General features: G+C 29.9%; 1 protein-coding gene across 1 annotated transcript in view; it reads right to left on the bottom strand.

Moving 5' to 3' along the window:
• Positions 1–3,427: 3,427 nt before the first annotated feature.
• Positions 3,428–26,592, bottom strand: part of LOC145279762 (uncharacterized) — a 318,056-nt gene continuing 294,891 nt past the window's right edge. The window contains exons 2-3 of the mRNA XM_080131069.1: positions 24,402–24,551; positions 3,428–5,293 (exon numbers count right to left, since the gene is read on the bottom strand). Coding sequence (XP_079987195.1) covers positions 5,028–5,293; positions 24,402–24,551 — 416 coding nt within the window. The 3' untranslated portion in view covers positions 3,428–5,027. The remainder of the gene's footprint in view (positions 5,294–24,401; positions 24,552–26,592) is intronic.

Below are 26,592 nucleotides of genomic sequence, written 5' to 3' on the forward strand. Positions count from 1 at the left end.
TTCCATGGATTTCTGCCTTTGGATTATTATGGACCATTTTCTTCCAATTACGGGATGTCTTTGGATTTTACTTGTACAAATGGAAATTCTTTTAATTTTCTTGAAGTTTTACATTTGGATTTTACCGTCACTGGATTTTTTATCTTCCACCAGACTATCCATTCGTGTGTAATCACCTTTTTCTTTACCATATTCCCTCTGCTTAACTTATTTTGTTTTCAAGTAAGATCTTTGATTTACTTGTTGTTTCATCAAATACTTCTGCATGCAAAATCCGATCCCACATTTTGCTAATTCCTACTCTCTGATGAGAAGGAAAGTATTTCTTCGAAACTCCGCGGATTAAAGACTATCCATTTATCTAGTGTTTCCTTTTCAGATTAAATATGTTTTTAACTCATTTCAAAGTGTTTTTTTTTAACATATTTTATTGACTGTTTGCTCATATATATATATATATATATATATATATATATATATATATGTTCCCTTAGAGCGATTGAATGCGATACATTCTCTGTAGCTTAATTGCCATATATTTTTATAACTTACCATAATTATATATATATATATATATATTGAAATAAACGTTTTCAAATTTGTATTTAAACAGATATTATTTAAATAGCTCTGTAGCGCAATTTTAGAGCAATAAACACTGAAGATGATAGCAATATTACGGGGAATCCAAATAATACGACTTTGAACTATTTCCTTTTTAGTGAAAGGAACGGCTCTGCTGGTGACATTAAGAATTTTATTGGCAGTCTCGTAACATATTTTCGAAATTCTCTGACCAGCCTTCAGTTGTCCAATTGTTTTGTGTTGCTTTCTAAATCTATCTTTTTTTAAGTTTGCAGGTCAAATTTAACAGGATGTCTTCGAATACCCAATGGAAGAAACCTGCATATACAGATAATGCGTGTATTTGCATGAATAGAAGAAGTATCTCTCGCCGCGTCACATGTCACCTGTTCTCCTTATCACATCTCAATTTATAAACATCCAATAGCACACAACATCCCCTCAAAAAGATTTCAGAAACATATTAACAAAGAAAAAAAACCACCTTTATTCTTGCCATCTTAAATTACAATCTGTCCCCTCCTATCATCGAAGCCTTGGTAATCCGAACAAACAAACCCACGATGAACCAAGTTTGATACAAGGTGGTATGCTAAAATCTTTTTAAGCTGTTTTTAACAATTTTCTCAATAGCTTCAACAATTTTAACCCTGTTGACACTCGAGCAGAACATTAGATCATTGACCCGCAAATTGAAAAAGATAAAAACGTTTCAATTTTTACAATTGTCTAACGGAACATGCATTAATATAAATATATATGTCATGGGCGTGAGTACCGTTATAGAAGTGTTGACTTAATTTGAATAAAATAAAATACGCATCAGGTGCGCTTGAAAGCCAAGTCACAACGTAATATTACGAAAATAAGACAAATATTTTACTTGTTTGAAATTTATAATTTAAATATAGTTCGGACGGAGTTTGACTCCGAAATATATTTGAATTATAAATTTCAAACAAGTAAAATATTTATTAATTTTATTTATTATAATATTATTTTATTTATTAGCTTACTTGGCTAAAACGTGGTGAGACGACAACAACTACGGAAGGCAGTAATTGCAGTGAATGCAGTCAGGAGATTCAGAGTTCCTATCCCGTCACGGTTATCGCCTGACGAAGACCAGAAGAATAGTTTGCTGAAACGTCGTGAACCAACTAAGAAATGGTGAGGATAATAGTCCGCAATAATTAAAATTAATAAATAATACTCATCTCAATAATGAATTCCAATTAAATAATAAGTAAAATATTTATTTTCGTAATATTGCGTTGTGAGCTGGCTTTCAACTGCACCTGCTGCCTATTTTATTTTAAATATATATGTATATAATTATATAAGCATAATATAGATGAATGAATGATGAGTCCTGCTGGCGTGTTCTCGTCCATCCAAGGTTTTACCACACCTATTAGTACCTCCTGGTATTTCATTTACTTTTGGTCAAGTGTCGGATTTTGTTGCAACACCCTGTAAAGTAAATAGACGACTCGTAATCAAATGTGTCATACATGTTACGTTCATGGCAAGAGCAGTAAAAGTATGAAATATCGATGTTCCACACTAATTAATATTTTTGTATATTTTAAATTGCAATCTATTATATATCACCATTTACATGACACGTGTTAAATATAAATTATAATTATCAGTTTCAAAGAAGCCATATTATAGGTTAATATGAAGATGGACATAATCAGCATCAAGTTGACGCAGACCTCATTATTCCATTTTCCCATTATTAAATGAATTATTGTCTAATTCACCACTGAGGGAAATTAATCAACATTAGCTTCATTATTAATGATGATTCGGAAGTCTTTTTATTCTTTTAATCTCTCTCTCTCTCTCTCTCTCTTCCTCTCTTTCTCGCTCTGTATGCACACACAAACACACACACACAAACACACACACATGTATATATATATATGTGTGTGTGTGTGTGTGTGTGTGTTAGTATCCCGAACGACGCCGGATTTTCTAATTGAAGCGAATTTAATAGAAAATATTTCGATAGAAAAAGCGAATGTATACAGAAAAATCCTTCAATAGCTAAGACATGTATGGAGGAACATATTAAAACTTAGCTATTTATAATTAAATAATTTATAATTAAAGATTTTGGAATTTTAGAAACATAAACCAATAGAATTTAGTTATCAAAACAATATTCTCGTTATGTAACCTCAGAGAGTTGAATTAACAAAGAAAGTTAGAAGTTAGTTGGAGAGTTAGACAGGCAGAGAGGGTCTGAGATTTTGGTCGAAAAGACGTCAGATTAATCGTGGACGCATTTCGACTGTCTAACTGGAGAAAATGTAAGACAAAAGAGAAGAGGGCATGAACCGAGGTAGGACCACCATGGAAATAAATGTTAAATATAAAATATAAATCGATCATCATGAGTTCTTCGGAGGAAAGTGTCTTCCATTTCAAGACAGCACATGGAAGAGTTGTGACTAAGAAGAAGGTATGTTCCTCTTTTGTCTGGTACCAAGTAAAAAACGTTGTTTATTCATCTCGTTAAAGAACTGTCTTTTTAATGTATTTGTCCGGCTGTGGACTGTCCTATTTTATATGTATAAACACTCACACATACCCGCTCGATTACCATTGACACGTATACACATATCCCCTTAACGGTACGAGCTGCGATGAACAATATAATATATAAGCATACATTTATATAGACACGTATATATATATATATATATATATATATATATATATATATATATATATACTCTTTATATAAACGATATACAAAATTACATGCAGTCCGTTACATACCCGGTGATATAACAAATTTTTTTTAAAAAAACCTGTACACAAAGTCGAGTTTTACGAAAGTTTTAAAGCATATTTTAATTTCAAATCCAGTTAGATAATACAAGATATAAACAAACGATCGTTTTTGTCGGTCGTTTCTCTTCTGACAATAAAATACTTTTAAAAAAATCATCCAAGACCAAGAAAAAAATATTGCCAACAAAAACAGGAGTATGAAATAGTAGTAACATATTTTTAAGAATTTTTGCAAATAAAAGCGTAAGGATATTGAACCTTGATGCTGGGGTCACTTTCAGATTTCTCCTTTTTTATTGTTATTTTTTTTTACATTAAGTGGTTTTATGCGTTGTTGGAAGTAACTTTCATAAAAATAATCTGTGATATCCAATTCCATTCTCATTCTTTGTCCAAAATTCATCAAATAAAAATGTCAAGCTCTATTTTATCATATGACGAAATATTGAGCATCTACTTTTCGCTGCAAGTTGTGAATTAAATTTATTTAGATAACTCCAGCTGAGAATCTCTTTGAGGCTTAAATAAATCCAAATACCCTTGGTATGTATATAACAGTTTATACATAATAAATGATTATATATAGCATTATAATTTGTTTTACTTCAACCTTTTTTTTTATTTACATTTAACTCTGCAAACGTTTGAAGCATTGCGAAAGAGAAAAAATAAACATTTTAAACATGTATGCGGAATTAATACAAAAGCCATACTTAATTTTACGTGTTTTTGTGTCTTTTTTTTCATTTAAAGTTTATTATTTATATTTGCGATTACTTCCGTGAGTTTCAGAAATGTTGACTTCAATATTTCATCAGATGAAATTGTTTACGGTTTAATCACGAAAATAGTCGCAGCATTTCTATTAATTAGTGTATGTATTCGCGCTTTAAAGCATAAATTTAAAATAAAACCAAATGTTATATATAAGGACGTCTGTATCGTCTGGGGCGGACAGGGTTCCCATCCAATGCTATCATACAGACTTGGTTGTACATTTGAAGCTGGGTGTGGTCACCCGTCGTTATTCATCAAAGATCGGCATGTTGTAGTCCTAAATGCACAATCAATATATCATGGTCATATTTTTTGTGGGATTATTCAGACTAATATTCTCATCTTCAGTTTTTGGTCAAGGTAAACCCCGGTCTTTTTAAAGTGCATCTTGCCCAACTCGAGAATCTGTACGGAATTTCAAACGGAGACCTTTAATTAATACACGGGGGTAGATTATTATTGTTCCGTCATCCAGAACCTAGTAAAAAAGTATAAAGATTTTAGTGTCGCCTGTAATGAGGCTTGGGCTTTCGACCTTCGGAAGATCATGATAGAAAACGGATTATTACTTAATAATAAACTTCATCCGCTGCGTCACCTGAAGAAGATCGGATGTTTAATTGACCGAAACGCTGTGAGAATAAAATCCGAGTAAGACAGTAGTTTGGATAATCAAAATAATTCAAATTAACATTCCTCATCTAAAAAAAAATTCGAAACATATCATTCGGTAGTATTTCTTTTGTTTTTTTGTTTGTTTTGTTTTTTTTTGTTTTTTTTTGTAAATATTTAAAAAAAAAACATTTGATTTGTTTTGTCTTTATTTCTTGATTCTTATTAATTTTTTATGCTAAGGATTAATTTATCAACAATTGATAAAAGCTATCGATGTAAACAATGGTAAATCCAACTAGAAATGTCGAAAATATCCAGGTATGGTGCGGTCTTAGGCGGCCTGATGTTCCACGTGGTAATAGGCTTTCGCTGTTACAACCGCTTGTGTCGCAAGTGCGGTAACAGACGGTCTTCTGTGTGAACGACAAACCTTTCGTGATGTTTTGAACTAAACACCTCTCATCGGACTGCGTAGTTGAACAACCCCGAGAGAACAATAGCTGGATCCCTGAAAAGATTAAAAATATGAGAACGATATAAATAAATAATATAAATATAATTATACAATAGAATTATATTTAATTAACAGTTTTCTTTTGTAACTTATAAATGTATGGCTCTATATTTTACATCAAAATCATTTTATTTCAAATTTTATTTTGTTAGTATGTATTTAAACATGTGGGGTTTTTATGAATTTTATCCTCTTATCGTAAAGGTGCGACAAGTTTAATAGAAGACGATATTACATGGAAAACTGTATGATAATATTGTATCATAACAAAATTGTATTACGATAATAAGAATATTGTATAATAATCTTGCATAATAATAATATTGTATAATAATATTGTATCATAACAAAATTGTATAATAATAGTAATAATGGTATTGTATAATAATATTGTATAATAATAATAATAATATTGCATAATAATAATAATATTGAATAATAATAATATTGTACAATAATATTGTATCATAACAAAATTGTATTATAATAATATTGTATCATAACAACATTTTATTATAATAATGTTGTATAATGATAATATTGCATAATAATAATATTGAATAATAATATTGTATAATAATATTGTATCATACCAAAATTGTATTATAATAATAATATTGTATCATAACATTTTATTATAATAATGTTGTATAATAATATTGTATAATAATATTGTACAATAATAATAATAATAATAATAATAATAATAATAATAATAATAATAATAACCACCACAACAACTCTACAAAAATGTTTGTTGCGAAATATGTCGTTCTCAGAAATAATGACTATGACTAGGACAACATAATATTCTTTTCGTTGTTTTAACTCTCGTGTATATATCCGGTGATATCTTAAATGTTTTTATATAGAATTATGTGGTTTCCAGTTGATGAACTGTGTCTAACTGTATCTGATATATACTTGAGAGTCAAAACAATTATAAAGATATACAAAACCTTGCTAAAAATGCTCCCGTTAAAATCTATTGCCGTCATACTATGTTCCAAGTGTTTGTTTTCATCTGCTATGATTTAGCTATCCTTTTTTTTTCAGAAATTCGTTTTAAAAATGCACCCAGCGTCCCATATGTAAAACTGAATACACTAATTGTGTTATCAGTACTAACTGATTAAAGAAAAGAGACGCTAGCCCCATAATTCCTTGCATGATTCGTACATATGCACCACTAAAACATCACTGAGTAAGAGTGTTAAATTTTTAGATCTATTTGCAAAACAATACTTATGTAAAAAGGGCACTTTTTAAAATAGTTTCTGTGAAAATGTATTGATTTTATCGACCACAAAATATTTGTGAGCAGTCAACAACTTGTAATACCTTTACCCCCCCCCCCCCAATAAAAAAATTATTTGTTCAATCTTCAACAAAGAATAGTAACGATATTGATTCCTATTTTCTTCAGAGACAAATTAAACATTTGTTTACTGGTTGGCGTCACAGGAAGCTTGTGCAATGTTATTCTATATACTTATTGGAAGGAGAGATTACAGGAGATCAATGGGACACAGTCGCAAAAAATGCTATTAGTATCAAATACCAAGTTAGATTAGAGGATTTTTTCATCGGGGTAAGTGTTGTATTAATTTGAATTGAACATTTTGGAGTTAAAGACGCTAATACAACGCAGTTATATTTAAATTAACATTTATTTATATTGGATTTAAAGGTTGAAGAATAAAAGCGAGTAAACGCGTCAGAGAAAAACTAAACTACGGAGTTTCTTTCAATATAACGGGCACAATACCGTGGGACTGTTTCCCAATTAACTATAGCATTATCGTTTTAAAGTCCAATGTATTAAAATTCTTGTTGGGCGGCCCTCTTGGATAATCAAATTCTGGCCGATTTCAACAGACATTGCCAATCATGACGATGTTGTCTCATGGTCCTTTTTTTTTATTTTACAAAAGAGTCACCACTTATCAAGGTCCGGGGGCCACTCGAGAATAAAGGTTAATGAGTATACAATAGTCAATGGGACAATATCATAGTAATCGTTAGTAGAAATATGGTAAATTGGATTACTTAAGGAGATAGCTCATCAAAAACTTGTTTACGTTAGACTTGAAGACGATCATATTGCAGTCAGCTGGAAAGCAGGGAAACGGAAGAAAGTTCCGCAGTTTTAAGAAAGAAACTTTGTTCATGGATTCTACATTTAGGTTTACACACAGATAAAGAATGGATAAAATTATTGATAGTGGTTTCAGTAGACGAGTGTTTTTCGTGAAAGTTTGGCAATGGGGGCCATAAATCGGAGCTCAGATGATCACTTTCCATGAAAATAGCGATAAAGCGGATACAGGTTCGCAACGTATTTCTGTGGGAAAGAGGTTGGAGGAAAGAGAAAAAGGCATTCCCTACTAGATTACGAAGTCTATTTTTAACGTTGTCAAGGCAGAATAAGGTTCTTCTAGTAGCTCTTGCGCAGATGTGGCAATAGTACTCTATCTTAGGACGGACTTAGCTCTTATACAGATAGAGAATATGCATCGGCAATGAGATATATACTGGAGCAGCAGAATGATCCCACCGTTTTTCCAGCGACATTGGCAACGGATTTGATGTACGTGCTCCATTTTCGACCAGGAGTAAAAGTCAGACCCAGAAGCTTTTAAAAATATTTCCAAGACGAGAGCCATTCATTTCAATTGATGCCAGACGGGGATCAGAGCATTGATGATGGCAAGATAGAAGCTAGGTTTTAGATGCATTTAAATTAACCAGCGAACTCTTTCCCCCATTGCGCCATGTGCTCAAGATCAGAGAAAAGAGAATCAGAGACAACTTGGTCGTTTACGGCCTTTGAAGTGTTGCCATAGATGGTAGTGTCGTCAGCATAAATGCTTACGAATGACATACGTATATATGCGAATTTGTCAAACTTATTAATGCTGATCATCGGGTGGTCATTTGCTCCTTATATTAGGCAAGGTGAGAGATTGCATGATAAAAATAGGATTTTTTTATTGCTATTTTACAAAAGAAAATATTCAAAATGATACGGTCATACTATGTACACATTAAATAAATGAAATTGAACAAGTAAGTGTCCGGAAAAATCATTGGGAAACTCGGGGATAATACCTTCACTTAACATTCATTTGCCATAAAAAATAAAGAAATAAGTAACAATAAAAATATTTTAAACTACTATTTTATATTGCCTGTATATATAAAGTACTACTTTACGTTGCATGTATATATAAACCGCTATTTCATATTGCGTTTAATATATAACTTACTAGCATATATAGTTGTTTATATATAAACTACTATTTTATATTGTTTAATATATAAACTACTATTTTATATTGTATTTAATATAAAAACTACTATTTTATATTGTGTTTAATATATGAACTACTATATGAACTACTATTTTATATTGTTTATTTATATAAACTACTATTTTATATTATTTAATATATAAACTACTATTTTATATTGTTTATTTATATAAACTACTATTTTATATTGCGTTTAATATAAAAACTACTATTTTATATTGTTTATTTATATAAACTACTATTTTATAATTTTTATTTATATAGCGTTTTAATATATAAACTACTATTTTATATTGTATATTTATATAAACTACTATTTTATATTGTTTATTTATATAAACTACTATTTTATAGTGTGTTTAATATAAAAACTACTATTTTATATTGTTTATTTATATCAACTACTTTTTTATATTGTTTATTTATATAAACTACTATTTTATAGTGTGTTTAATATATAAACTACCATTTTATATTGTTTATTTATATCAACTACGTTTTTATATTGTGTTTAATATATAAACTACTATTTTATATTATTTATTTATATAACCTACTATTTTATATTGTATATATATCAACTACTATTTTATATTGGATATCTATATAAACTGCAATTTATATTGTTTGTATATATAAACTACTATTTTATATTGTATATCTACAGAAAGTGCTATTTTATATTGCTTGTATATATAAACTACTATGTTATATTGTATATTTATATAAACTAATATTTTATATTGTATATCTATATAAACTGCTATTTTATATTGTGTTTAATATATAAACTACTATTTCATATTGTGCGTATATATATAAATTACTAAATTATATTGTGTATATATATAAACTACTATTTCACATTGTGCTTGATATATAAACTACTGTTTTATATTGACTATATATAATTAAAGAGAAAATAATCATATAATAGTTCTGTAAGAAATGTATTATTTTGGATGACGGATCCATAATTTTAATCTATATTCTATTTACAATATAAAATTTCTTTAAATAGTATTTTTTTTATATATATAGACAAATAAATGTATGAAATATTTACATTTATTTAATACTAGCCTGGGTTCCCGACGTTGCACGGGTGTTTGGAGGTTTGTTGCGTGCTTGTTTGGAGGTGTGTTGAGCAAAAAAAAATTGGTAGTAGGCAGGCAGTCAGGTTCGAACCTGAACCGCGAAGGAGGAAACGAACGTGAAAAAAACAAACGTGACGTCTTTGCCATTGCGTCTATTGCAAAACCGTAGGTTTAAATAAAGGCAGTCAATCGAAAAAAGGGGATGACTTTCGAAAATATCGGTGAAAAAGGAGACCTCTCCTTGTAGAAAAGTACCTAGTTTAGAGTGAAGAAATTAATGTTTTTAGCCAATTTTTCGATATTTGTCGTCCGAAGGGTCGAGCTTCAAAACGATATCGATCTCGTGAAAATTCGTCGCCTCTGTCGAAAGTTTTAGGCAAACATACATACGTGCATACATACATTATACATACATACATACAATTTAACAGACAGGTGAGATTTATATTATAAATGTCTCATCAATTCCTGAGGATAGTTTTATAAAAGACAATATTTACAATTACAGAACATTAACGACATGGCTGTGATGCGTCTCTATTATAATTTATCTTAGCTATGTTAGAGATATCTGAAATGAAAACATACTTTTAATCCCTTTTTCTTAAAATACTCGAGCACCTTTCAGAGTTTAGGCTCTGGGTCACGTTTTGACTGTATTTTCTGATTAAAAAGACTACTTGAGGATAATGTTTAATGAGATAATTGAACTGCATTATGAATATGCAATGATGAGGAAAACTAATGAGAATAAATAGAATATAAAAAGTTATGGGTTTATTCACATTAAATTTGATGACGATAATGTCGCAGCATTCAGAGAAGTACACTTGTCAAAACGTGTTTGACGAATTAGAGTTTCTTGAAAATAATCTCTCTACTCGGAAATTCACTTTGATATTAGGCACATAGAGGAAGAAAGGAAATGGGTTTGTATTAGGTTGGTGCAAAAATAATGTTGTATATATATATATATATATATATATATATATATATATATATATATATATATATATATATATATTTGAACGTCAAAAAACGACATTATTTTTGCACCAACCTAATAGCATAAAAGGTAGACGAGTTCTTGTCTTTAATTCTTTATCTTAAACGTTTTACAATGAGGATCTATTGATTGTAACCGTATCACTTTCTAGCAAAACGCCATAGTTTAGAGAAAATTTAGCAACGTCTTTTCTGTAAGAACGTTACTATGAATATGTCAGAAGATATGATAAGCCCAAATACAAGCAACATCAGTTATTTAAATGCTCTACAAGATTAGACGAATTAACATACGGGAAGCAGATATGACCAAGAGATTACAAGAAAGATATACTATAAATAATCAATTGGTCAATTGCGAAGAAGACAAATAATGTTATTATCTGTTTACTAATTCAACGTTTTCAAGGTAAAAGAAAATTTTAGTTTAATTTTCCGATATCTATGTATCTCATATGAAGATTAAGTGTTAGCCCCAAGAAAGATAGTTGACAGTGATCAAGCAGGTAACGACAGGGACTGACGACCTGGATGTTTCAAATTCGAATCTAGTGCGTTCCATAAAAAATTACTATAATTAAGAATGCTGGCAACTTTAAGTACCTGATGTCTTTCTGGAAATAATTCTGACAGGAAAAATATCAAGGAAACCAATGCCAGTAATAGAATCATTAGATTCATACGATATAATAATGATGATGCGCTCCAGAAAAGGGTTCCCATGATTTTTTAAGTATTACATTAAAATAAAATGAAAAGAAAATGATATTATAGTATCCCCCCCAAAAAAAAATATAACAATAAGTTGAGCTCAGCAGATTTGCTTTCAACTTGTATTAATCATTAGCTATGGAGGGGGGCTTTGCTCGGTCGTAAAATACGCTTAAATATGATATTTTAATTTGTCCAGATTTCGTATATATTATTATTAGGGCTATGACAACAATATTCTTATCATTGTTTTGACTTTTGAATATATATCTGACACAGTAAGACACAGTTAATAAACCGAGAACCACATCACTCTATATAAAAGCATATAAGATATCAACGAATACACACTAGAGAGTCAAAACAATGAAAAGAATATGCTGTTTTCCTAGCCCTAATTATTATAGAGTCGTGATTTGAAAAATAAATAAAAAAAAGTATTTGGGTGTACCAGCTAGAATCGAAACTGAAAGCACAACCGTCGCATTAAAAGCTGGTGACATTACCACTGTACCAATGTGACACGCATATGAACTGATTACAAATAAACTCAGATGAATGTACAAAATTTATAACGATTTTTTTCAATTTTGACACATTTTAACCCCTTAAAAACAAGTTTAACGGGTTAAAGACCCATGAAAAAACGGTCCATATAAAAAAAAAAAACAATCATTTGAGACCCTTAGCGGCGCTATGTGACTTTTAGTCTCGAAAGAGATAGCGTTTCAAAATATGGAGATAGATAGACAAACAGATATACAGGCGGACAGACAGAAAGACAGACATATAGTCATTTATATATTAGATTAGCGTGGGAGGGGAATCGCCCGGCTTTGCTTGGGCGTAAAATACGCTTAAGTATGATGTTTTAATTCGTCCAGATTTCGTATATATTATTATAGAGTTGTGATTTCCAAAGTTAAAAAAAAAGTATTTAGATGCTAACAGCTAGAATCTAAACCGAAATTCTAGCATTCAAAGCTGGTGACGTTACCACTGTACCAACGTGACACACATATAAAGTGATTAAAAATGAAACATTAAAAATAAACTAAAATGAATGTACATAATATTTAAGAATTTTTTTTTTTTAATTTTGATCCCCTTTTGACGCCTTAAAATTTTTTTAACCGGTTAAATACTCATAAAAGAACAAAAAATCCAATTATTTGAGGGCCCCTAGTGCCGCTCTGCGATGTTTAGTTTCGGAGAAGACAGAGTTTGAAAATATGGAGACAGACAGACCGATAGACAGATGGACAGAGAGACGTGTGGACAGACAGGCAGATCGACAGACAGACATATAGCCGTTTATATATTAGATTATACAACGTCCAATACAACGGCCTTCATTGTTGGGAATGTAAGCAAACAAAACGATGCGATTAATTCTCTTATTGGCTTTCAGAGTCATTAAACAGTGCGAATTCTTTTCACTTTCTTCAATAATTCAACTTTCTTGTTTCTTGACAAAGGATTTTGGAAGCGCTTCGTCAATGGTATTGTATAGAACGGCTTCGTTCCGTTAATATATGTGACTGCATTGTCTCGTCAATCTCTATCTACGTCAACGTCAACTTGGTCCGCTTCTGTCATAGTAAACATAAATATTGCGTCTAACGAAAGATTTACGGGTGGTGCATTGGCACGTTATAAGTGTTACTTTAAAATATGATTTTTCGAGATTAATAGCATCCGTCTGGAATCATAACGAGGTGACGCTTTACGTTTAAAATGTGAATTTATAACATAAACTATTTGGATTATTCGAACTACAGTTCTCATCTTAGAGGCTATTCTCACCATGTAACCACCAATGGTTTATAGGTTCATCCATGTCGAGTTCGGAAATCTGTACGGAATTTTAAACGGAATCCTTTATTTGATACACGTTGTAGCTCTCTGTCGTTTCGCTAGCCATGACTGGATAGGAGTCAGAGTGTTTTAAATAATACAAATTATCAATCCGTATCTAAAAAAAAATTGGAAACAATCAATTATGATTCGGAACTTTTCCGATTACGATTGATAATACGTATTATTTGGATTATTGAGGGTTATTCGTATAATGTCCTGGTCGATGTAACCTCTGACCTTTTTTTAGTACCTTTTCGAACTCGAAAACTTGCACTGAAATTTTGAAGGGGGGGGGCTTTACTTTATTGTAAATAATAAAGCATACCTATTGAATACATATATATATATATATATATATATATATATATATATATTGAATATATATATATTGAATACATATATATTGAATATATATATTTTGAATATATATATATATTGAATATATATACAATGAATATATAGTGATTTATAAAATATATATGGCGATTAAGCTACACTGAATATTCTGCGTTTCATCCACTATAGGATTCGTTCAGGCTTATGCGCGAATTTTATGGTTGCTTCTTGTTTTTATATATGTTGAGCGTAGCTTAATTGCCATATATATTTTATAAATTACTAACTAGCTCTACCTACGTATTGAACACTTTTGAAGTAAATACTTAAAGTTTGCGCATAAATCTATACTTTCGTATATTAAATTTATGTGAGTAAATGAAGTAGTTATATTGAATATATATACTGAATATCTATACTGAATATATATATATTGAATATATATATATTGAATATATATATTGAATATATATATATATTGAATATATATATATATTGAATATATATATATTGAATATATATTTATTGAATATATATATACATATATATTGAATATATATATATTGAATATATATATACATATATATTGAATATATATATATATACATTGAATATATATATATATTGAATATATATATATATTGAATATATATATATATTCAATATATGTATATTGAATATATATATTGAATATATATATATATATTGAATATATATATATATATTGAATATATATATATATATTGAATATATATATATATATTGAATATATATATATATTGAATATATATATATATTGAATATATATATATATATTGAATATATATATATTGAATATATATATATATATATATATATATATATATATATATATATATATATATATATATATATATATATATAAATGGAACGGCTGGTTTATTCAAAATCCATAAACTAGAAATTTACATTCCCGTTTTCTGTGAAATTTTATAACAGTAAATATTTATCATCTTACTGTGTTTTTAAATATTAAAAAGTAAATATTACCTTATTAAAAAAAAACTTTTATTCGGCAGGGAAAATTTCCAATTTCATACAAGCCGCTTAGCGAATATACTTCGGGTTTACCATTTTGAAATGACGAAACATAACGATTCTGACTATAAAACACTTTTTTTTTAAATCGTTAAAATAATAACACAGAAATTATTATTAAATAAAATAAAAATATTTCCAGTAAATGCGGAACTATTTTTACCCATGCATCATAAGTTGATGACTTCCAATTTACAATATTTCAATATCTGTTTAATCGATAAGTACAAAAAGCATTCCCTATTTTTTACTTTTCGATTCATTTGTCCATCTTAACTTTTATATGTTTTGATTGTTTAGATGTTCCAAAAAAAAATATAGCATCTATTTCTTTTCTATCGACTTCATTTTCGGTTTTAAATGCAAACTTTTCTCCCCCCCCCAAGGGCTCGTCTCAGGTTCGTATATAACAAAACATTTTTTTGTAGATTTCGGTGTGCTGAAAACGAAACTGTAAACCATTTCCGTTGCAAAAAATACTTTACATGATATGAGGAATTTACTTTTCCGAAAACTTGGTGATCACTTTTCCATGTAAATTTAACTTAACATGAGCACCCACTTTCTGGCCACCTGAGAGAGAGGGTATTTTCTTTCGTGTTTATTGCATATAAGGTTTTTTTGACAAGGCAGTTTGGTACGCGAGTGCATATTAACCAGCCTTCGTTTATGCTCGCGCGTTGTGCAAACGATGGCTAGGGCTTTGAAATGGAAAATAGTCCCAGAGTCCAGGGGTTATTACCATGCAAAGGAAATCAAACAAAAATAAGCACACAAAAACTGCTGCTCTCTCTCACGTGGCCACAAAGTGGGTGCTCATTTCAAGTTACATTTACATCGCAAAGTGATCACCCACTTTTCGAAAAATTAATTTCTTCATATCATGAAAACTTTTTTTCGACGGAAACGGTCTGTAGATTCGTTTTTAGAACGCCGAAATAAATCTACAAAGCATTATTTTCTCATATACGAACGTAAGACAAGCCTTAAAGTAAAATAATACCGGATTTTTTTTGGGGGGGGGCAGATTTGTTGTTTATGTATATCCTCACACCAGGTAATCACTAAAAGGGACTCTTAAAAGCAAAAGTTTGTTTACATGTTTTACAATCTTTAAACGGGTAAAATATAATAACATACTTATTGAAAATGTGATCATGTGCTTAACAATTAAAAAAAATAAACTGCAAGATGAAGTTTTGAATTAATTACATGTCTTTAATTTTATTTAGAATGACAAACATTGACCAATAAAAATGAAAATTTCGGTTCTTATGTAGTTTTGGTGCCGTGCTGAAATATATCGTTATTATTAGGAAAATCATTCTTACGGGGTAGGTGTGGGTGTTTTCTAACTATTTTGTGCTTCCACCTTACATTTAATAGATATAAAAACTATATGTAAACATAGTACGGTTACCATCTGTCATCGTATGCACCCGGGAACAATATCTGTAAAATTAAACCACATTTTGGTGTTTATGCATTTTTGATATCACGCTATTTTTACATTTTTTTTGTTTTTGGTTAAATTAAATTACACGATATCTCTTTTTTTTATTTTTACTATCCTTCCCATGTTACGAATGCCTTTCAAAATATTAACATTATTATTTCAGCACAATAACAAAAAATATATAAGTACCCAAAATTTTATTTTTATTACTAAAACTACAAATTGTTAGGTGAAAGTACAGTTTATTATGCATCTTTCGTATCGTGCTGAAATAATAACATTTTTATTTTTATTTTTTACATTGGCGAGGGGAGGGTGTTTTGTAACTATACCGTGCTTTCAGCTAACAATTTATTAGTAAACAATAAGATAGTGTGAATTTATTTAAAAAAGCCAGATTTGCCGTTTAGTTGTACAAATAGCCTCCAACCCTGTTATAACAAAAGGGACACGTTGAGCCGACACCGATGTACATATATCATAAACAGAAAGTTTGTTTATATTTACTTGGTTATTGAAAATATAATCCTGTGATTAAAATTTAATTAAAATTAACAATGTTGTTTAACAAATAAGACAGAGAAGATGAAGTTTTAAAACGATTAAATGTGTTTTATTTTTATAATTTAAAAATAAAAACATTAAACAATATAAATAAAATGTTGGTTTTGTTCTCGAAAAAAATGATGAAAGATGAAGTTAAATATTGATTTCTTGTGGAGACGCATCAGCATAAGCATCCGAGAACAATACAAAATGTAAAATCAAACCAAAATCTTATTTGCATTGTTCAATGTTTGAAATTTTTAATTATAAAATAAAAAAATTTACATTATAAAATAAATCACATTTAATCATTTTAAAACTTCATTTTTCATTTCTTTTTTATTTGTTAAACAACGTATTATTTGTATTGTTTAATGTTTTAAATGTTTAATCATAAAACAATAATAAATTATAAAATTAAACACATTTAATCCTTTTATTTGTTAAACAATGTGGTTAATCTAAAATTAATTATACATAAAAAAAAACTTTTTGATATATTCCGGTGACGACCCAACGTCTCCCTTTTTTGGATATCAGGGTTGTAGGCTATTTGTAAAACTAAACGGCAAATCTACAAAAAAAAAAATATTGTGACATTATATGTCAGTCGATTGTTGGGGTTTTGCTTTTTTTACCATAAATTGTTAGGTTAAAGCTTTCTTTTCTTTCCAGAAAACTTTTAACAGTGAAAATAAACTTTTTTTTTACAAGAAGTTGATTTTTATAAAAAAATATGAATGCTTTTCCTTCACTAAAGAATTTTTTAGGTGGCATACAGATACGTTTCTACAAAGAAAACCGTTATTTTCTTTAGCCATTCTTACCATGGGGAGGGGATGGTGTTTGGTAACTATTCTGTGCTTTCAGGAGGGGATGGTGTTTGGTAACTATTCTGGGCTCATCAGCTAGACACATCCGAACTCAGGATTCGAAACCAGAGCCTCTTGCATGCGAGGCAAGCACTCTACCAACTGAGCAAACGCCCCGCACACAAGAATTTCTATTAACTAACACACATCAAGCAAACCGCGCCGAAATCCGACTGTGAAACGAACCTACTTCGTCTCGACAAGGGACGCGGTCATCCAACCAGCTAATAACCCTAAGCCGATGTATATATATATATATATATATATATATATATATATATATATATATATATATATTAGTGATGGGACGATTTAAAAAAGATTTCCAGATTCCGATACAATTACCGATTCCGTTATAAATTTACGATACGATTCCCGATATGACTGGATAGGAGTCAGAGTGTTTTAAATAATACAAATTATAAATCCGTATCTAAAAAAAAATCGGAAATAATCAATTATGATTCGGAACTTTTCCGATTACGATTGATAATACGTATTATTTGGATTATTGAGGGTTATTCGTATAATGTCCTGGTCGATGTAACCTCTGACCTTTTTTTAGTACCTTTTCGAACTCGAGAACTTGCACTGAAATTTTGAAGGGGGGGGCTTTACTTTATTGTAAATAATAAAGCATACCTATTGAATACATATATATATATATATATATATATTGAATATATATATATATTGAATACATATATATTGAATATATATATTTTGAATATATATATATATATATATATATATATATATATATATATATATATATATTGAATATATATATATATTGAATATATAGTAATTTATAAAATATATATGGCGATTAAGCTACACTGAATATTCTGCGTTTCATCCACTATAGGATTTGTCAGGCTTATGCGCGAATTCTGTGGTTGCTTCTTGTTTTTATATATGTTGAGTGTAGCTTAATTGCCATATATATTTTATAAATTACTAACTAGCTCTACCTACGTATTGAGCACTTTTGAAGTAAATACTTAAAGTTTACGCATAAATCTATACTTTCGTATATTAAATTTATGTGAGTAAATGAAGTAGTTATATTGAATATATATATTGAATATATATACTGAATATATATATATATATTGAATATATATATATTGAATATATATATTGAATATATATATATATATTGAATATATATATATTGAATATATATATATATTGAATATATATATATTGAATATATATATATATATATATTGAATATATATATTGAATATATATATACACATATATATTGAATATATATATATTGAATATATATATATATACATATATATTGAATATATATATATACATTGAATATATATATATATTGAATATATATATATATTGAATATATATATATATATATTGAATATATATATATATATTGAATATATATATTGAATATATATATATATATATATATATATATATATATATATATATATATATATATATATATATATAAATGGAACGGCTGGTTTATTCAAAATCCATAAATTAGAAATTTACATTCCCGTTTTCTGTGAAATTTTATAACAGTAAATATTTATCATCTTACTGTGTTTTTAAATATTAAAAAATAAATATTACCTTATTAAAAAAAACTTTTATTCGGCAGGGAAAATTTCCGCTTTCATCCAAGCCGCTTAGCGAATATACTTTACAAGTTACCTTTTCGATTCCGATTCTAATAACAAAAACACAACTATAGAATGAGTTCATTAAATTGCGTCGACTTAAGTCTGTTTAAGAAATGTTCCGATATTTGGAGCTTTAAACTTTAAGACCAACTCCTATAAAAAATTATAACAAAACATTTGTCAAATAAAAAGAAAGACAAATCCGTTTTTATTAAAAAAAACAAACAAACATCAATTTGTGTTTTTTTAAGTGACATGCTCAATTTAGTGTAAGGTGCCAGAAATTTCGACAATGAGTTTATGTTTTTTTCTGACTACTGTTCTTATCTGGAGTTGAAGCTTACCTAGATCGTTTTCAAAACCACGATCTAGGTAAGCTTCGGCCTTCTTTCGGTTCGTGTAGTAGTAGTTAAATTACTTGGTAAAATTCAATTGTAAACTTACACAAGACTGGAAGTTGAAGATTCAATCCTCAGTGCAGGCGACATTCAAAATCTTAAACTTTGAATTACTTAGAACGTTTACCAGTCATGGTTAACGAAATAAGAACATGCTACTCTCGTTGATTAATTAAGGGATTCCGTTCGATAAAAAGATCCCCGAATTCAACAATATATCCTTAAAGAAGACCGAACGTTATACCAACTGAAATGCTGTGAAAAATAAAACATTCTAGATACGAACAGTAGTCCGAAAATTCCAAATAATACGAATAATCAATGCAAATCTTTAAATTTAGAAACGTAGTAATTAAAGGAATTAAAGTATGTTTTAGTAAAAGTTCGTTCAGCCAGAGATAGAAATGGAAGCTTTATATGACTGCTGTGCAATTATGGTTTACGCTTTTGCTTACTTTTGTTTTATTGGTGTACTCTATCGCTTTGTCGCGTGTTGAGACTGTGTGTACACATACACAAATGCAGTCGGCAGAGTAAAATAACCAACCGATGAGTGTAGATTTGTCAAAACTGACGTCCCCAGAGGTGAACAAGTCAGGTAGTTGCAAAATACCTGCAAAATACCTGCAAGAGAACAGATCGATATAAACAAGTGAGACAACAGAGAGAAGAGTTTCAATAACCGAGGGTGAGCCATGAGTCAGTTCGCTGCGCTTTGTCGCTGAAATTCGACCACCTCCTGCTCCTCCCTCCCGTCTACTGATGGAAGCGCAACACAGAGCGCGAACTACACAAGTATTTTATATTTTTTTAACAAACGGTTCTTTTCTTTGCTAACGAGAAACTGCTATTTGTTCAATTCGGCTATATTCTGCGTGACTGTGCTCCAGTCCTTATTTTCCCTTTTGTAATACATCCATCGCAAGAACTCGCTGTATAATACAACTACAAAGAACTTTTTTCTGCGTGTGTCAACTAACAATCCATCCATTTCATTTATATTTACTCTAAGGCGGCTTTTATAATGAGATTAGTAAAAAAGAAATTCCTTAAATATTTATCTCCTGAGGAATTTTAAAATGAATATCAAACTAATGTTGCATGATATTATCAACATTGTTTAGTGTGCAAATACACAAACGTTACGTTAACGTCTATGCAACGGTTTTTACATACTGCTTTCTAATCGATAGTTCGTCTTAGCATCTGCTTGTCGATTCAGCTGGTTTCTATTTCTCCACTGCACAATCTGTTTCCTGAGGATTTAGTTGAGATGACGGTCTAATACAAAGTACCTAAAATATTTTGCAAATGGTACTCGTGAATCACTGCTACCAAGGCTCAAATGCGATTTGGGGACAAGCGTTAATGAGTTTGCTATGTGGATGATGAGACAACACTGTAATGATTAGAGACGATGCTTGAAATGGGCAGAATTTGATTATTCAAGAGAACAACTCAAGAGAATTTGTTAACATTTGACTTGAAACCGACCTTGTTGCGGTCAGTTAAAAAACAACCCTGTGATATTGTTTTCCATGGTCGGGTGGTTCTTGGAAAGAAACTCTGATCATGAAATATTCGCTTAGCTTCATACAGAGGAATAAAAGCAAAATATTTATAGTGGTTGTAGCTAGACGAAACTTGCTGAATATTTTATAGGGGAGGAAACAAAACCAGAGCTCAGTCAAGTACAAATAAAAAGAAAATAGAGAAAGATCATCAGAATCTATTTTATCAGAAAGAGACTGTAGGAACGAGAAGAGGTCCAATACTATATTTTGAAAGTCGATTTTGCACTGTATCAATGCAGTAAAAACCTCCATATGTGGCAACCCAGCAGGAATTTATGTTAGAACGTGTGTGGCTCTTATACATGTTGAGGATTGCTCCAGGTGTGAGATATTTTCGGGGGAGTAGAATCATCCAGCCATTTTTTCTTCCAGTTCAGATTTAGTTATAGAAGCTTATAAAACCATAGTCAAAAGTGACACCGAATTGTATTGGAGTGCGGTACTCCTTTCATATAGTACTCCACAAGTGGTAAAACTATTATATCAGTAGTTGAGTGGAAAAGAAAGATGGAGACAAACACAGCAGAAACATAATGAGAAGAAAGCATTTCGTTTTGGATGTTATTTTTGTTTTTGTTTTCTAATATTTAACTGTCTTTGCAAACTAACTTTTTCCCGATCCAATCAATATAATGTGTGCTAAACGGATCACCTTTTATTATTTAGAGTATACAATCTACTAGTCTTATGTAACTTCTGCAAGGATTTATGGCGTAGTGGATAAATTTAGTAAAATTCACTTGTAATTTATACTCAAAATAGTGTTACCAATTCTTAGTGTGGATGGTACTCGAAATGCAATTGCAAATTACTTATGGATTCTACCAAATCAAGGCTGACGGAATGAGAGCAAGCTACACCCGCAAATTAAATAAAAAGTGCCGTTCGAAATTCTGTGCAGATTCCCGAGTTCGGTACGATGCACCTAAAGATCAAAGGTTATATTAACTAAAACGTTGTGCGAATAACATTCAAGAGTTGTTCGAATAATCTAAATAATACGAAACAAAATCGATTATTAAGCTTTATATATCTTAATCCGAATACCACGGAATATATAAACATGTACTTTATGCAATCTATCATATAAATCTCACCTGTTTGTTTAAATGTATGTATGTATGTATGTATGTATGTATGTATGCCTAAAACATTCGACAGAGGCGACAGATTTTCATAAGTTTGATACCGTTTTGAAGCTCGTACTTTCGGACGACAAATATCGAAATATTGCCAAAAACATTAATTCCTTCACCCCCAACTGGGCACTTTCTACAATGATTAATTCACGTTTAGTATGAGCATTGATTAAATTGTTTGATTACGAGTTTACTGTTAGGACAAAAATGTTTCAGAGAATTTGAAATTGGTTCACGGCATAACACCCGTTTCCTTTTCTTTTTCTCCCTGTGTTTTCCCTTTTCTTGGCTCTCTCTCTCTCACTCTCTCTCTCTCTCTCTTTCTCTCTCTCCCACTCTCTCTATCACTCTCTCTATTTCTCTCTCTCTCTCTCTCTCTCTCTCTCTCTCTCTCTCTCTCTGACCTCGGCAATTAATGTTTAAATATAAAAACTGTCAACGGGAATCCGAATTACACGCATATGATTGGTTAATAAAAAGATATCACTTAATTTTTTAAAGAATGTTGATAAAGTTTTATGTATACACGTTCAATTGACATTCTGGTTTTAATGCTTAGATTAAACTTGTAATGTGTCTTAATGCAAAATGGTATCCAACACTATCTAAAACGTCTCGTTAACGTTTTCATGAAAAAAATTGTGTTTTGAATCTATAAAAAAAACTGTGCATTGACAACGACAACATAGATAAGAATTAATTGAATCTGTCAGGAATCGTTAATTAGTGCCGACTTCGTTCGTGTCAAAAAGCCTAGACTAATGGATATTTAATAGTTTGTTTTTACCCATGAGAATATATCTTTACTCTAATGCTATAAGACGAAATTAATTATAGGACAATTATTAAATACTATTTGGTATATATATATATATATATATATATATATATATATATATATATATATATATATAGTAAGCTTTAAAATATATATGCAACTTACTACCTAGCTCTACCTACATATTGAGCACTAAAGTTTACGCATGAATTTGTACTTTCGTATATTAATTTATGTGATTAAATTAAGTAATCATATATATATATATATATATATATATATATATATATATATATATATATATATATATATATTAGCGGTGTTAGCCAGCGTTAGTCGGGCACATATACAACTATATAACAGTTAACTAATGTGTGTAACATCTTATATATTAATCTTCATCTGACTATTCATCTTTCTCTCTTTCCTTTTCTTGTTTTTTATCATTAACTATTTTTATCTCCTGCACAACTCATCTCTTCTTGTTTTAATGCGTCTAATAATAAAAATGTAATTTATATATTAGAACTATCCCTTTTTAAATGTAATAGCGCAATGTCAGATTCATTGCTCCTGGACGACGCCGAGTAGAACAAATTTATTTTTGTTTCTTGTTAATTCTCTTCTCTTCCTCTGCTGTTACAATAACATAAGAAATTATGTTTACAACGAAAATACTTCAAAAAGATCAAATGTTATTTTGTAATTTAAATTCATTTATTTTATTTATTTTATTTTATTTTACATTCACCACTAACAACGCATATCTCCACTTGGCCGCAAGGGCTACTATTTATGTCCAGGCTTAGGAAAGATTGAAAAAATGTTGGTTTACGCTGCATCTAAACCTTTGCATATACGTACAGTCAAGGAAACAAGTAGCAGAAAGAGAATTCCAAGGTTTAGCTGTTTGAGAAAAAAAGATTAGAGTCGATAGCTTTCTGGCATCTAGAGACATCGAAAGTGAAGGTGTGAGATTTTGTTGTTAAGCGGGTTTGTCGGATATATGTACATCGAAGGGACGTAAGCGTAACAAGTTTATCAGAGCACATTCGATTAAAATATTTGTAAAACAGACACATATATACAACATTGCGGCGATTGGAATCTAACTGTATTTTAGAATGAATTGATGTTTATGTGCGTACATAGATATTTCATAGTGCTATATGCAAATAACATGTGACTAATCGTAGTTCGGTTATTATAGGATGCATTTTTCTGGCTCATATGTATTTTTTCAACATGGCACACAATTAGAGCAAAACTGTGACTTACCTCGAAAATCTATTACCCTAACTATGGAACAAAACATTGGTTTGCTTGTATTTGCACATGGCGTTGGATCTGGTGGATACTGTTCACATTCGCCGTAATAGATATCTCTTCTTGAATCACACCGAGAACATAAAATGTTGCCGTGTGTGTCTGCAAATAAATAAGTAGATATTAGCTTTTAAAAAAATACTAAAGGAAACGTTTCGTCTATCGACACGTGTAATTTCATTGAAAAAACAGTATGCAGTAGTTCAAGAATTGTATTTTTTAAGATTATGACATGACGAACGTATTACTAGAAGAGAAAAACGAAGACCTTGGGTTTAATTTTGTTAATCTCGTTATTCTTATCCCCCTTATTTTGTGCTTTAGTTCTCACATTCCATGGGCGACGTTTCTGACAAGGAAAGAATTGTTGTTTTCTGTGTTGAATTCTACTCATATATCACTTATGTTTTTTTTTTTTTTGTAATTTGATATTATTTTTGTTTATATCTTCACATCAATTGGCTTTATGAGTTGTCTGAAGCTATTACCATAAATAGCTTTAAAAATAATTTTAATAACACACAATAAATACAGCTTGTCATAATCCTAAAAAGTACAATTTATGAACTAGTACATATTTTCTTATATGTTAGAGAACGAAACATTCACCATATAGTTTTGTCAAAGGATATTTTTGTTGAGAATAAATAAAATAATGGTATTTGCTTTTTATGTTCATGCATCGTCCACAATTGCTTCACTTGACAGACAGGTGACATGTAGCGAAAAAATGTCGGCACTGGTTTAGTTTTTAAGCAAGATAAAATCAACTTTTTCTTGTGTAGATTTGCGTACATGGCCAGAGAAAAGCTTAATAAACACGAACCAGTATAAAAATAAAAACGAGGCAGAAAGAAAATAATTAAACAACCTTTAAAGTAAGAATCACATTCACCTTATTTCGTTTTTACGAAAAGTATTTTTTGCGACAAAAAATAACAAAACAACTTTTCCCTTTATTTATAGGCATTTATTTGTATTATTACAGTTATACTCTTTGCCGTTTGTACTTTTATTTTGTGTATTATTAGTTCTTTAATGGTGGTTTAGTATTTTTGTATTATGGCTATTATATAGGTGAGGCAAGTCTTATTTTAAAATAGGGTATAGACTCTATAAAACATAATTTAGGAAGTCAGATAGTGGTGTGGACACCTCATTATCTAATCATGTACTATTCTTTAAAGGGCAAAATATTGCGCTTATAATGAGAGGAAGTGTCCTAAAAAAGATAGTGAAAACCCAACGCTGCTCAAACCTGCTTGTGTTCTTTGCCTTAATGAGAAATTAGCTATAATTACATTCCCAAACGACTATAACTTATACGTAACCAAATAAATTACTAAACGAATGAGACGAAATACGTAGGTATTAGCTGTAAGCAATTTAAGCTTTTCACAATTAATAAATTTAGAAAACAACCTGGTAAATCGACTATAATATCCTGGGCGAAAATAATGATCTTTTCGGGAAACAATGTCAACTCGTAAATATAGTTTCAGAAAGAATTATCTAAACCCTAAATGATAGTAATAAAGGATGATTAATTTTATAAAAATATAACAAAAAATTCAAATAACAATTAAATAACGGCTTGCAATCCTAGCACAAACAAGTGAAAAAAGTGAGTAATTGAGCCGTTTGGCGAATTAAATATATGATATATATGTATGATTCTATGTATGTATGTTATGTTGCTTGCATGTTCTTTTATTGTCATACTACGTCGTTGTGATCGAGCACACGGATGTGTATACCCAGATGGACTTACCTGGTGTGGGTACATGTGTGAATATGTATACATGTGTGCGTGCGTGTATTTGTAAGTATATATCTTGGGTTGTATCTTTGTGTGTGTACCTATCTGCATGTGTACTTGTATAAGTGCGCACGTGTATTTATAGATATATATTTGGTTTCATGTATAAATTAGGTTATGTGTATGTATTTGTATGTATGTGTACCTGTCTGCATATGTATATATATATGTGGATATATTTGTCGATAAATTTATGTGTCTGGATATATGTATATATATATATATATATATATACATATATTAAGAGCATAATAGATTCACTGATTGATATAATAATTAAGTGATTGATTTTGCGCTACGAAACAGATACTGTAAAGAATTGTA

The sequence above is a fragment of the Euprymna scolopes genome, chromosome 7 (assembly GCF_053919585.1).
Source record: "Euprymna scolopes isolate OS-2025 chromosome 7, ASM5391958v1, whole genome shotgun sequence".
NCBI classification, from domain to species: domain Eukaryota; kingdom Metazoa; phylum Mollusca; class Cephalopoda; order Sepiida; family Sepiolidae; genus Euprymna; species Euprymna scolopes.